Source organism: Pristis pectinata, chromosome 9 (assembly GCF_009764475.1).
Source record: "Pristis pectinata isolate sPriPec2 chromosome 9, sPriPec2.1.pri, whole genome shotgun sequence".
NCBI lineage: Eukaryota > Metazoa > Chordata > Chondrichthyes > Rhinopristiformes > Pristidae > Pristis > Pristis pectinata.
This window is the reverse complement of record NC_067413.1, coordinates 99,960,940-99,976,661: the sequence shown is the minus strand read 5'-3', so window position 1 is coordinate 99,976,661 and position 15,722 is coordinate 99,960,940. Positions and strand designations below refer to the sequence as shown.

Genomic DNA, 15,722 nt, shown 5'->3' with positions numbered 1-15,722 from the left:
AGTCCATCTTATTGTACTAGGGAACCATTCAATATTCTTATAACAGTGAGATAGAAGTTGTCCTTGAGCCTGGTGGTATGTGCTTTCAGGCTTTTGTATCTTCTGCCTGATGGGAGGGGGGAGAAGAGAGAATGTCCCGGGTGGGTGGGGTCTTTGATTATTCTGGCTGCTTTACCATGGCAGCGAGAAGTATAGACAGAGTCCATGGAGGGGAGGATGGTTTCCGTGATGTGCTGGGCTGTGTCCACAACTCTCTGCAGTTTCTTGCGGTCCCAGGCAGAGCAGTTGCCATACCAAGCCGTGATGCATCCAGACAGGATGCTTTCTATTGTGCATCGATAAAAGTTGATGAGCGTCAAGGGGTACATGCCAAATTTCTTTAGCCTCCTGAGGAAGTAGAGGTGCTGGTGAGCTTTCTTGGCTGTGGCGTCTACATGGTTGGACCAGGAAAGTCTATTGATGATGTTCACTCCCAGGAACTTGAAGCTCTCAACCCTCTCGACATCAGCACCACTGATGTAGACAGATGCATGTACACCGTCCCCTTTCCTGAAGTCAGTGACCAGCTCTTTTGTTTTGCTGACATTGAGGGAAAGGTTGTTGTCATGACACCATGTCACTAAGCTCTCTATCTCCTTCCTGCACTCCAACTCATCGTTATTTGAGATATAGCCCACCACGGTGGTATCATCTGCAAACTTGTAGATGATGTTAGAGCAGAATCTGGCCACGCAGTCACGAGTGTACAGGGAGTAAAGTATGAGGCTGAGGACGCAGCCTTGTGGGGCACCAATGTTGAGAATAGTCATGGCGGAGGTATTGCTGCCTATCCTCATTGATTGTGGTCTGTTGGTCAGGAGGTCAAGGATCCAGTTGCAGAGGGAGGTGTTGAGTCCCAGGTCTAGAAGTTTGGTGATGAGTTTGCTTGGAATGATAGTATTGAAGGTGGAGCTGTAGTCAATAAACAATAGTCTAACGCTGCATGACTATGATTCTATAACTCAATCTGATGTTATTAGGCTTCGACATTTGCATCGCATAAAAGGCCCTTGTCTGCTTGGAGGTTGCTTATTCCTCAAAGGGTGCCTACTAAAATGGTGCTGGGTCCAAGTGGATTAGGTAACCACCATGAAAATGATACTTTGACCATAGCACATTCACTCTTGTTGGGCATACGAGGTTAAAATCAGGCCCGACATCCAACATTCCCTAAACGGGTATAGTAAGGAAACTTTCAGAAGAATCCTCCAGTTTTTGGTAGTTAGCTATATTCCCTGGGGTAAGAATGACAACATTTGTGACCTCATGCATGAACTTTGGCCAGATCGTCACTCTGTGTTTCGTGTCTTGTTGAAAAATTTAGTATTTATCTATATCATTAAATCTATTTCAATAGGAAACCAGCATCATAAGACCAACTTTTTTAATGGCAGCACAATCTGTTCAAAATCTTTCCCTTAATGCAGACTTCTTTTTCAAGATGTAAAACGGACTCACTCGATTGGATTTCATCACAATCCAATCATCTTAATTAAACTGCAGATAATCTTTAATTTTCCTCCTAATTGGTTATAAAAACAGATAATGCTTCAGGTACTGAGTAAGTCAGCCAGTATCTGTACAGAGAGAAACAGAGTAAACATAGCTGGACTACTGAGTGTTTCCAGCAGTTTTTGTTTAAATTCAGATTTTCAGTTTCTACCGTTTTCTTTCTTTTCAATTCCCCCACCTTGGTTAATTTCTGTGACTCTATGACCCTAGTTTATTTCTGTTCTCCAGTGTGTGTTTAAGTTATGGGGGAAGCTTGTACCTCTGTAAACACGGGCTTGTTGTTATTCACATCATTGATTCCCACGATAATTTGAGCGGTGCTGCTGAGGGGCATGGGCCCTCCTGAGGCGTTGTCGTCTGTTGCCGTGATGTTCAGCACATACTGAGGTCCCTGGAGTTTTGGCGGTGGGCTTCTCCGAAGTTTTATAATACCTGTCAATGGTTAAAATCATCACAGTGATTAATCTTTAGTTTGGATTAGCTGGAAACCCGACCAATTTAAAATTTAAAATTGAGGCCAAACCTGAAGCACGTGACTTCATTAAAGAAAGCAAGTAACCTTATCTCCTGGGAGCAGGATGGCTCCCGACTTCCCACCCCGCCACCAGGAGAGTCAGGGAAGTGTGTGTTTGAGGTGGGTTGAGCTTGGGTTTTAAATTTTTAATATTTTAATGTATTATTAAGAAGGCTGATGCAGTTTAAAAAATCACGCGCCCTGAGATTCATCAGATTGTGATCCCAGGTGTAACAAGGGGTTTGCAGTCTACATTGAACATGCCGAAGTTTGTGGGGTCAGTGAGGACCCAGTTCATCACTGTGTGGGGTATGTGAATGCTGTGCTGGCATCTGGGACTTCTGGATTCAAATACCATGATGGTAACTTTACATCCAGTGCTCATAAAACTGACCCATTCATTTGTCCTTCAAGAGGTACCAGATTGTTGCAAACTCAGAATGCTCTGCTGAAATTCTGGATCCATATCCACTGTATCACATGATGCTTATCTCACACCTGCCTCAGTCCATCTGCTCCAGAAACCCGTTAGTGTAACGCTATTACAGCGCCACCGACCCGGGTTCAACGCCAGCCGCTGTCTCTAAGGAATTTGTACATTCTCCCCCTGTCTGTGTGGGTTTCCTCCGGGTTAGGAAGTAGTGGGCATGCTATGTTGGTGCCGAAGCGTGGCGACATTTGTGGGCTGCCCCCAGAACACTCTACGCAAAAAGATACATTTCACTGTGCGTTTCGATGTACATGTGACTAATAAAGATATCTTATCTTATTACCTGCAGAACTGGTTATGCCAATGCTTTCCTGCCTAACCCCCACTCTTCACTTTCTATCAGCTTCATTTTGGCTAAACACTACTGCCCACGTCTTCACTTGCCCACCAGATATGCCAAGATTCCACCAGTTCAGATTTAAGGCTTTTATCTCTGATATCACCAATTGTGACGATGAAAGTACCAGATTGTATTAAAAAACCCATCCGGTTCACTAAAGCTACTTCAGTGAAGGAAAACCCTTCTTCTTACTCTGTCTGGTCCTTTTTTGATCTAGTTGACTCTTAATTGCCTTCTGAAATGGCCTAGCATGTCACACAGATCTGTCATAGAGTTATACAGCAAGGAAACAGGCCGTTCGGCCGAACTCGTCCATGCCAACCAAGGTACAACCATTTTCGTCTAAACCATTTCAATCTATATATCTGCCAAAATGTCTTTTAAATGTAACTGTACCCACCTCAACCCTGTCCTCTGGTAGCTGGTTCCACACACCCACCACCCGCTGTGTGAAAAACTTGCCCCTCTGCTCCCCTTTAAAGCTTTCCCTTCTCACCTTAAACCTCTGCCCTCTATAGACCCTCCTACCCTGGGGAAAAGACTCTGACCACCCCCCCTTTCTATGCCCCTCAACATTTTATAAACCCCTATAAGGTCACCCCTCAGCCTCCTTCATTCCAGGCAAAACAGTCCCAGCCCTCCAATCCCAGCAACATCCTCGTGAATCTCTTCTGTGCCCTCTCTAACTTAATCACATCCTTCCTGCAGCACGGGTGACCAGAACTGCACACAACACTCCAGGTGCAGTCTCATCAATGTTTCATGCGGCTGCAACATGTTGTCCCAACTCCTGTACTCATTGCCCTGACCAACGAAGGCCAATGTGCTATATGCCTTTTCTGAATCAGAATCAGGTTTATTATGTTGTGAAAGGGGAAGTCAGGAGAACACAAGAGGCAGTGCCTCAAGAAGACGGCATTCATTACTAAGGACACTCACCATCCAGGACATGCCCTCTCCTCGTTACTACCATCAGGGAGGAGGTACAGGAGCCTGAAGACCCACACTCAACAATTCAGCAACAGCTTCTCCACCTCCAACATCAGATTTCTGAACGGTCCATGAACCCATGAACACTACCTCGTTATTCCTCTTTTGCACTATTTATACTTGTAACTTACAGTAATTTTTATGTCTTTATGTCTTGCACTGTACTGCTGCCGGAAAACAACAAATTTCATGACATATGTCAGTGATAATAAACCTGATGCCTTTTTCACAATCCTGTTCAACTGTGTTGTCACTTTCAGGGAACAATGTAATTGTACCCCGATGTCGGTCTGTTCAACAACACGCCACAGGGTCCTGCCATTCACTGTGGACGTCCTGCTATAGTTTAACTTCCCAAAATACATCACTTCGCACGTGTCTGAGTTAAGTTCCATCTGCCGTTCCTTGGCCCACTTTCCCAGTTGATTTAGACCCAGTTGTAACCTTCGACAACATTGTCCACTATACCAACAATTCTGGACTCATCTGCAAATTTACTAACCACGCCACCTACATTCTCCTCCAAATCATTAACATAGTTGACAAACAACAATGGACCCAGCACTGATCCCTGCAGCACACCACTGGTCACAGACCTCCACTCTGAAAAACAACCCTCCACTAACACCCCCTGCCTTCTTCCACCACCAATTTTGTATCCAATTGGCTAGCTCACCCTGGATCCCATGTGATCTAACCTTCTGGACCAGCCTACCATTTGGGACCTTGGCAAAGGCTTGGATAGGATGTGGAAGGGTGAGTTAGTAAGTTTGCTGATGATACAAAGGTTGGTGGTGCTGTGGATAATGTAGAAGGTTGCTGTAGATTACAACAGGACATTGATAGGATGCAGATCTGGGCTGAAAAGTGGCAGCTGGAGTTCAACCCGGACAAGTGTGAAGTGATACACTTCAGGAAATCGAATTTGAAGGCAGAATACAAGGTTATCGGCAGGACTCTTAGTAGTGTGGAGGAACAGAGGGATCTTAGGGTCCACGTCCATAGATCCCTCAAGGTTGCCACGCAGGTTGATAGGGTTATTAAGAAGGTGCATTGAGTGTTAGCTTTCATTAGTCAGGGTTATTGAGTTCAAGAACCACAAGGTGATGTTGCAGCTCTATAGAACTCTGGTCAGACCACACTTGGAGTATTGTGTTCAATTCTGGTCACCTCATTATAGGAAGGATGTGGAAGCTTTAGGGAGGGTGCAGGGGAGATTTACCAGGATGCTGCCTGGACTGGAGAGCATGTCTTATGAGGATAGGTTGAGTGAGCTAGTGCTTTTCTCTTTGGAGAGAAGGAGGATGAGAGGTGACTTGATAGCGGTGCACAAGATTTTAAGAGGCATAGATCGAATGGACAGTCAGAGACTTTTTCCCAGGGTGACAATGGCTAACATGAGGGGACATAATTTTAAGGTGATTAGAGGAAGGTATAAGGGGGATGTCGGGGTAATTTTTTTACACAGAGAGTGGTGGGTGCGTGGAACGCACTGCCTGCAGCGGTTGTGGGGGCAGACACATTAGGGACATTTAAGAGACTCTTAGACACATGAATGATAGAAAAATAGGGGGCTATGTGGGAGGGAAGGGTTAGATACAGTAGATCTTAGAGCAGGATAAAATGTTCGCACAACATTGTGGGCCGAAGGGCCTGTACTGTGCTGTAGTGTTTTATGTTCTATGTTCTAAAGGCCTTGTTAAAGTCCATGTGGACAACATTTACTGTCGTGCCCTCATCAATCCTCTTGGCCACCTCTTCAAGAAACTCAATCAAATTCATGAGACATGACTTCCCACACACATGCTGCCTCTCCCTAAACAGTCCTTGCCTTTCCAAATGCAGGTAGATCCTGTCTCTCAGAATCCCCCCCAGTAACTATCCTACCATTGATGTTATGTTCACTGGCTTGTAGTTCCTTGGCTTGGCCTTACAGCTCCTCCTAAATAAAGGCACAACATTAGACATCCTCCAGTCTTCCAGTACCTCACCCGTGGCTAATGAAGGCACAAAATTCTCTGAGAGGGCCACAGCAATGTCTTCCCACAATGTCCTAGGATACACCTGGTCAGGGCTCTGGGATTTATCCACCTTTATGCAGTTCAAGAGCGCTGACATTAGTCTTTCACAATGTTGATGTGTTTCAGGACATCACTTTCCCTTCCCTGAATTCATTCGCTTCAATGTCCTTCTCCAAGGTAAATACAGAGAAGAAGTATTCATTTAAGACCTCACCTATCTCAAACGACTACACTGATCCTAGTTATACTTTTACTCTTAATGTACTTATACAATCTTTCAGGGTTCTCCTTCACCTCATCTGCCAGGGGTATCTAATGGCCTCCTTTATCCTCCTACATCCCTTATTCTCCTCAAAGGATTTGTTTGATCCCAGCTGCCTATTCCTGATATATGTCTCCTTTTTCCCGACCGAAGCCTCAATATCCCTCATCAGCCAGGGTTCTCTAATCCTACCAGCCTTGCCCTTCACTCTAACAGGAATATGTTGGCCCTGAACTCTCCCTATCTCACTTTTAAAAGCCTCCCACTTGCCAGACATCCTTTTACCTGCTAACAACTTCTCCAAATCAACCTTTGCAAGTTCCTGTCTAATGCCATCAATATGAGCCTTGCCCTATTTTAGGACTTTAACTTGTGGACCAGTCCTATCGCTTTTCATAACTATTTTAAAAGTAATAGCATTATGGTCACTGGTTCACAATGTGCCGCCCCACTGACACATAAGCCACTTGCCCACCCTCATTTTCTACGAGAAGGTCAAGTGTAATCTCTTCACAGGTAGGGCTATCTACATGTTGCTTCAGAAAGCTTCCTTGGACACACTTAGCAAATTCTCCCACATCTAATCCTTTCGCACTACGGCAGTCCCCACCTGTGATTTCCCTACATATTTGCTCTAAGTAGTTAGCAACGGAAGTAAATATCTCTCACATTCTGTGAATGAATAAAAAACAAAAACTGTAATTGTCTGAGATAAGAAGACTTTTGCCATCTCAGTCTATAATAGTTTACCATTTTCCCTGAGTCTATGCTTCTTAGTTCTAAGGTCTCTGATCGGAAGAAACAGGATCCCAGAATCTGATATGTTTCAATGAAATGACCTCATGTTTTAAACAATAAGTGGATTACTCCTACTCAATCTCTCCTCATCCCAGGAATCAGCCTAATCTGCAGTACGCTGACTTCAAGTCAATATGCGTTTCCTTGGGTAAGGAGATCAAAACTGCAACATATTACTCCAGGTGTGTTCTCACCAAATCCCTGTAAAATCACAGAAAGACTTAAGAACTTGCAGGCATACAAACTGGGAGCAGGAATAGACCACTTAGCCCCTTGAGCCTGCTCTGCTATTCAATAGGTTATTCAAGTTTGTTGATGATACAATGGAACGTAATGTGGGAAAATGTGAGGCAAAACATTTTGGTCAGGAGAAAAGCATTATCCTTTGCTCAGTACCTAGTATATGCAGGTTTCCAAAATACATCCACATATACTATATCCACCAGTTCCCCTGACTTACCCTTCTAGTTACAGCCTCAGAACAGCTGCTACTGCATCAAATGTTCTTATATTTTTTATGAAACATGATCTCTCTTTCAATATATCACACCAACCCCACATAATCATTTAATGACTTTTTTTATGCCTGATGACTTATATTTCCTGATGATTTAGTGCATCAATTTGGCTCTGTCACCAGTTTGGCATGGATTTGACTCTTGTACAGGAAGGCTGTGGTAAAGGCAAGTTCAGATGAATAACCTCCTTCTCTCCTGTTTCATTTGATGGTAACAGAACGGTACAGTCCCTTGTATTTGTAGGGATATTTATGCAGCTCAGTGAGCGGTTATAATAATATTGTACAACTCATACATGAACAACCCAGGCCTTAGATGTTTGCACAATTTTACCTTTCTGGTTGTCAAGCACAAAATTTTTCTCTTGGTTTCCTCCAGTGATTGTATAGATAACGTTGTCACCATCAGGATCCTTAGCATGAACTGTAGCAACCAGGCTATCAGGCCCAGCATCCTCAGAAAGAAACGTCTTATATCTGTTTGTGAATGATGAAAAAAATCTATTAGATCCATAATTTTGCATTGGTTTATTATTGTTATGTGAAATGAAATACAGTGAAAAGTTTTTGTTTGCACGCATCTTGACAGATAATTTCATGCACAAGTATATTAAGGTAGTAAAAAGGAAAACAGAATGCAGAAGAAAGTGTTACAGTGCAGGTAGACCATGACGGGGTAGATTGGGAGATCAAGAGTTCATCTTTCAGCGTATTTAAAAATATAGGGTTACATTCCAAAAGCTTCATAGGGGAAAAGAAAAGCTTGCAGAAAACAGGCAGAAAAGAGAAAATATTGACAACCTCAAGATATCCAAAGCACTTTAAAGCTGTTGAAGTGCTTTGTGAATGTAGTCAGTATGTAAGAAACCTGACAACCAATTTGCACACATCAAGGTCCCACAGCCAGCAATATGATAATCGACACTTAACAGATCTCTACGATATAGGTTACTGGATAAACATTGGCCAGAACATCAGGGAGATTATGAAAATGTCACAGAATCTTTTATATCACCCAGAAAATACTAAACTACAATTGCCTCCCAAATGCTTCAAACTGGATTTTGGGCTTGTGATTTAGGATGGTTCTTAAACACAGTCTTCATTTTCAGAGAGGACAATGTTACCAATTGAGCCACGAGAATGGCTCAGCTCAAGGCTTTTGGGAAAATTCCATGCCCTTTGACCAACTCACCAATAACAATCTTCTCAAGGATTAAAATTACATCCAAGTGGTTTTATATACAAATATAATTACAATAAGTGCAAGTTAATCTATATTCTGTGTCAAGAAATTAAAGTAATAGAAGAACATTGTGCTAGCATTAACAAACACAGACTTTCTGTTTCCAGATCCTGCTCCAATGAATAAAGTGTACTGTTTGAGAACATCTGTTTCTGATACTGCCAGTTACATAAAGGGAAGGAAAAACTTCTAGAATTATTTTAAGGAAAAGAAAAGCATGAAGGGCAAGCTAACTGCATAAAGCAATCCTCTGTGGGTACTATTTTTGAAAAATTGAACAAATCTTATGAAATACCATGAGCTTAAACAGCGATGCTTTGTGCAGTGGAGACTCAGAACCACTTTAAAGATTCATTTTATGGAAAAGTAGTGTCCCATCTGAGCACCTTTGCAGGAATGAATGCTTTGACTGATTCAAAGGAAATTCATTTGGGAAAAGTAATCCTCCGAGTACCCAGCAGTACCTCAACAATGCTATTTTTTCTTGGATTGCTTCCAGTTTAGACTGCAAGCTCTGTGGGGCACTGACTTCCACATGAGTCAGCTCAGTTATTCCAGGAGGGACACAAAATTGTCCATCTCCAAAGAAGAGAAAATTAGTTCCAAAACTGCTCTTTTATTTATATACTTTAAACAGTGAATAATAACAATGGGGTGAACTCCCCTTCCCAGCAGCTTAGTTTTCCCTTTCCCTTAACAAAGAAATGATTACTTCTCCCCAGACAGAAGTTCACATACACGTTCTGTGAAAACACGGGGCTTTCATCATTGACGTTGGTTATTCTTATCCTCACAGACGTTGTTCCTGTCCGAGGAGGCTGGCCCTTGTCTACAGCTGCAATAACAAATCCATACATGTGGTTGGGTTGTTCGTAATCCAGTTGTTGCTTTGGGCTGATGAGTCCCTGAGGGGTAATGGCAAATTCAGCAACCTGGGAGAAGTAGGAAATCTCTGCATTGATCCCTGTGTCACAATCCTGTGCCAGCACTACGTGTAAAAAAAACAGCACTTCAGTTATGAAGAAAAGCATTTGGGCACTGAAATGTTTATCATATCACTTAGAAGTAAATTTAGCACATGATATAGATACGCACAATAGCATTTACAAGTGTAAAACATGGCATATTTTGCAAAGAAAGCACACATAACAACAACGGATTTTCAAATATTTACAGTGTCATGGAGCATGGTGACTTAAGGTTCATCAGGAAGGTCGAGGCCTGGGTTAGAAAGAAGGGTGAAGATTTGAATACCGGATAGGAGGAGTAAGATGAGTTAGGGGAGATGACTCAGGTTAAAAGGTTTGCAATGAATTTTTAAGGTCGAGAAAGAGCAACAAGGAGAGGTTTAGGAAGACAATTTATGAAAGAAAGGAAATGATAATTCTTTGACACTGAAGAACAATGAGCCTGGCCATATGATCGGTTTCCGTGGGAGAGCATGTTGGGAACAGTGATCATAATTGTGCAAGTTCTAAGATAGTTAAGGATAAAAAGTGTGAAAGTAGGACAAGGCTAATTACAACAGGGTTAGGCAGGAACTGGGGGAAGTAGAATAGGAGTGGTTGTTTGGGGGGCAATCCATATCTGACATGAGGAGTCTTTTAAAGGCCAGCTGGTTAAAGACCAGCATGTTCCTGTGAGTGTAAAAGATAAAGATGGCAGCATTCAGGAGTGTTGGATAACAAGAGATATTGCAAGTATAGTCAAAAAGAAAAAACATATATAAGGTTTAGGAAGCTGAAATCAGACAAGGCCATTGAGGAATATGAAGGAAGCTGGAAAGAATTTAAACAAGGAATTAGGAGGGCTGAAAGTGGCCATGAAATGTCCTTGGCAAGTAGGTTTAAGGAGAATCCCAAGACATTTTATATGTATATAAGGAGCAAGAGGGTAGCTAGGGAAAAGGTAGGTCCACTCAAGGACAAAGAAGGGAGTTTATGCATGGAGGAAGTGGGTGAGATCCTTAATGAGTATTCACCAAGAATAAGGATGTGGATGATGGTGAGACCAGTACATTGATATTCCAGGGCATGTCAGTATCAAGAAGGAGATGTTGAGTATCTTGAAAAACATTATGGTGGATGTCTTGGGGGCCTGATGGGATCTATCCCAGGATACAAGGGAGGCAAGGGAATAGATCACCAGGGCCTCTTTATTCTCTTTCTTTTTCAATCTTCTTATTAATTTTCAAATTAGTACAAAATAATATGTATAACATTAGTAATTATACATATGGTGTAAAGAGATCAGGATGGCAATCATAACAGTTAATACATATAATCACATGGAGTAAAAAAAAATTAACCTAGACCTCCCGTTCTCTTATCAAGTGAACAAATACAAAAGGAAAGATTGAAAAGAAATGAGATTTAATTATATGAAAGAAGAACCCCCAAATAAAAAAAAATTGATAATAGACCAAAAAGAAACCAAAAACTTAAAAAAAACTGGACTGATATTTCTTCAATTAAAAAAAAATTATTGTCGTCAACTCCGCTCCTCTGTATTCAAGGGTTATTGAAAGGGATCTGAGAAAGGTCAGCTTATATCATGTGGAAATATTGAATAAATGGACTCCAAACTTCCTCAAATTTAAGCGAAGGATCAACAGTGTCACTCCTAATTTTTTCTAAGTTTAAACATGTTATAGTTTGAGAAAACCACTGAAAAGTGGTGGGAGGTATTGGATCCTTCCATTTGAACAAAATGGATCGCTTGGCCATTAATGTGACAAAGGCGATCATACGACAAGCAGAAGCAGATAAATGGTGAGATTCCATCATTGGTAACCCAAGAATTGCAGGAATAGGATGAGGTTGTAAATCAATGTTCAATACAGATGAAATAATGTTAAAAATGTCTTTCCAATATTTTTCCAAAAGGGGACAGGACCAAAACATAGGGAGGCCACCTTCAAATTACATCTGTCACATATAGGATTTATACGATGATAAAAACGGGCTAACTTGTCCTTGGACATATGGGTCCTGTGAACCACCTTAAACTATATCAAAGAAGGTCTAGCACACATAGAAGATGTAATCTCATTAACCACAGACAAGGTCCCAGAAGACTGGAGAATAACCAGTTATGTTCCTTTGTTGAAGGGCAAGAGGAAATAGTCCAGGAAAGTATAGGCCAGTGGTAGGGATATTATTGGAGAAGATTCTTAGCGGCAGGATTTGCTTGCATTTGAAAAGCATGGACTGATTAGAGAGAGTCAGCATGGCTCTGTGAAGGGAAGGTCCTGTCCTGTCTCACAAATTTGACTGAGTTTGTTGAGGAGGTGGCAGAGCTGATCAATGAGGGGAGGGCAGTAGAAGTTGTCTACATGGACTTTAGTAAAGCATTTGGCAAGGTCCCTCATGGTAGGTTGGTTCCGAAGAATAAGTCCATGGGATCCATGGTGAATTGTTAAATTGGATGCAAAATTGGCTTGGTCATAGAAGGCAGAGGGTGTTTTTCTGGCTGGAGGTCTGTGACCAGTGGTTTTCCACAAGGATCACTGCTGGGACTTCTATTGTTTATAATATATATAAATGATTTGGATGAAAATACAGACAGTCTGATTAGTAAGCTTGCAGATGACATGAAAATTGGTGCAGTTGTGGATAGTGAGGAAGGTTATCAAAGGATACAGCAGGATATAGATCTGGGCGGAGAAATGGAAAGTGGAGTTTAATCTGGACAAGTGTGAGGTGTTGCATTTTGGGAGGTCAAATGCAGGGGCAAAGTATATATTAAATGGCAGGATCCTTGGGAGCATTGATGTACAGAGGGATCTTGGGGTTCAAGTCCATAGCTCCCTGAAAGTGGCAACAAAAATAGATAGGGTGGTAAAGAAGGCGTACGGCATGCTTGCCTTCATCAGTTGGGTCAATGGGTATAAAAGTTCACAAGTCATGTTGCAGCTGTATGAAACTTTGGTTAGGCCACATTTAGAGAATTGTGTGCAGTTCTGGTTGCCACACTATAAGGAAGGATGTGGAGGCTTTGGGGAGTGCGCAAAAGTTCACGGGATGTTGCCTGGATTGGAGTATATTATCTATAAGGAGAGGTTGGACAAACTTGGGTTGTTTCTCTGGAGTGTTGGAGGCTGAGGGGTGACCTGATAGGAGTTTACAAAATGATGAGAGGCATAGATAGGGTAGACCGTCAGAGTTTTTTCCCCAGGGTGGAAGTGTCCAATACGACAGGGCATAGTTTTAAGGTGAGAAAGGGAAAGTTTAAAGGAGATGTGCAAGGCAAGTTTTTTTACGTAGAGAGTGGTTGGTGCCTGGGACACCCTGCCAGGGGAGGTGGTGGGAGCAGATACAATAGCAATGTTTAAGAGGCACTTAGACAGACACATGAACAGGCAGGGCATATCCGAATCCTCTAGATATGGACCATGTGCAGGCAGGTGGGACCAGTTCGATTGGCAACGTGGTTGCTGTAGACATGGAGGGCGGAAGGACCTATTCCTGTGCTGTTCTGTTCGATGTAACAATGAGGAAAAACATGATAATTTCTACAACTGGATAGTATTTCTCAAGGGTTTTCCTGATTACTCATCTATAACTTTGGCAGATGGTCGGATCAAACCACAGAGAAATGGCATAAGTAACTGGAAGTAAAAAAAAGCTTACTTTTTTGAATAATTCCATACCAATCTTATGTAAATTATACACCATCGTAAAAGAAAAAGAAGTTTAATAACCCTTTGGCTTTATGTAATATACCTCATTGCTGCCATCTTGAAAATTCCAACAAATGTTACACTTAGAAATTATAACTACAACAACTCTGAACCCCAATCTTCTGAAAAAAAGTCATTCAGCCTATTTTAATTTCCAGCTCTATGACTTCTTGGCTCTAAATATTATAAGAAAGTCTAAGCATATTTTACATGTGTAGATGTGGACCTGTGCCCATTGGGAGTGTAAATTGAGATTCCTCAAACTCATTTAATATAATGAGCCAAAAGAGGGAGGAAGTACATCCCATCACATATTTAATTTATTTAACAGTATATTTTGCTTCAGCACAAGCCTTTGGCTGTACCCTGGGCTAAGATTGATTAACTCATCTTCTGCCATCAAGATGCATCAAAGCAGCTGTTGTTAATGCTGTGAGGAGGAGCAGCTAAAGGGATTGGTAAATTACCAGAACGTTGCTCTTCTATGCACTTTCAACAGAACTATTATCTGTGTTTGTTCTCATTCTGTTAGATATAAACGCACTCCTTGTCATTGGGTAAAAGGACATGATATTCATTAATGTAAATAATTACAAATTTATTGATGGTAAACTACTTATGGCTAATGATTTTTCCACATTAATTTTATGCCATAAATTTAAATATGAAAATTAATATTTATGACTTTACTACAATTTGATCTCAGTCTCAACTAATTGAGTTAATTCACACTGGATGGTGGTAATTGCAGTATAGTTGGCCTTAGGGCCCAGGGAAAAGATGGGGGAGGTTTTCCCAGTTGTCAAAGATGACACGCTGCCAATGAGGCTGGCACTTACTTCCCATCTGTGGTTGCCCAAGCAGCTTGGAAGAACCGTATCTCGGTGGGTCACTTTGAGCACATTGCGTGGGTCTGGATCCAGCTCTGCCTTATTTTCAATCCTCCTGTTGATTCTCATTCATCATAGTTCTTTTCTGACAGTCCTGGGTGTGAAGGGCTGCCTGAACACTGACTTTACAACCTATGCAAACCCACGTTTACCCATATGTCTGCTGCCCAAATCCTGGTATAAAAGATGTATTTCTTTACCACTCCTGTGCTCACTGATTCTAGATCAACTTTGATCCATCAGAGCCTTGATTTTAAAAATGCCAAACTATTTGTAAATCTCTCCGTGGCCTTACTGTATCTCTGCAATTTCCTTCTGTGCTCCTCAAATTCTAACCTTTCGTACATCTACGATTTCGATCACACTAACAACGTCAACTGCCACCATCTTAACCTCCTGGATTTCCTTCCTAAACCCCTCTCTCCTCCCTCAATACTTTAAACTTATTTCAGCACCCTTTTCTGTCCATATATGTGGTTTGGTATCAAATTTTATTTAGGCCCCTTTGAAATATATTACCATATTTTATTAAATTAGATGTGCTATATAAATGCAATTAATCACAGAATGGTTACAACAGCAAAGGCCCTTGATTCTGTCAACTTTGTTCCAGATACATCCAGCTCTCCATCCTCTCCTCATAATCCTGCAATTCTTTTTCCTTTAGTTACTCATCCAGTTCCCTATTGAAAGCTGCAATTGAATCTGCCTTCACTGCAACCCAAGGCAGTGCTTTCCAATCCCTAATCACTTGCTGGTTAAACATTCTTGTGGAGCTTAGAGATACTTCTAAGTGAAGCAGATCACATGAGGGCAATTGATTTCCCTTGCTAATGGTCTTTAATGAGACAGTTGGCTTTTTTATTATTCATTCATTGGATGTGGCCACCATTTCTGGCTCTCCCTCATCACTGCATTCTGGAGCCACTGCGATCCACGTGGTGAAGGTACATTAGGAGGAAATTCCATAATTGTGATCCACTAACAATGAAGGAACGATGATACATTTCCAAGCTAGTATGGTGTGTCCCTTTGAGTTGGACTTGAAGGATGTGGTGTTCTCATCTTCTTGCTGCCCTTGTCCTTCAAGGAGGAGTAGTTATGAATTTAAGGAAGTGCTATTTAAGAAGAACTAGTGAATTTCTGCAGTGCATTTTATAGCCAATGGACTGTTTTACCACCAAATAAAGGTTTTAATGTCACTTTTACTGATACCAGTTTGTTATTTCAGATTTACTAAAAAAAATGAATTCAGGTCCTCAAAGTTCCATTATGAGATCATGTTCCCTGGATTAGTAGTACAGAATGCCTGACAATAACACAACCACTAAACAAGTAACGTGTAAATTGACCTAGTTGCCCAATCAACCTCGACACCTATAGTCCCCAATGGATTTATGAACATTTAGTAAGGGCAGTGAG

General features: G+C 41.6%; 1 protein-coding gene across 1 annotated transcript in view; it reads right to left on the bottom strand.

Moving 5' to 3' along the window:
• The window catches only part of si:dkey-22o22.2 (neural-cadherin), a 209,558-nt gene that overhangs the window by 80,711 nt on the left and 113,125 nt on the right, over positions 1–15,722 (bottom strand). Inside the window, exons 6-8 of the mRNA XM_052022628.1 lie at positions 9,468–9,717; positions 7,818–7,960; positions 1,811–1,983 (exon numbers count right to left, since the gene is read on the bottom strand). Of these exons, the coding sequence (XP_051878588.1) occupies positions 1,811–1,983; positions 7,818–7,960; positions 9,468–9,717 (566 nt within the window). The remainder of the gene's footprint in view (positions 1–1,810; positions 1,984–7,817; positions 7,961–9,467; positions 9,718–15,722) is intronic.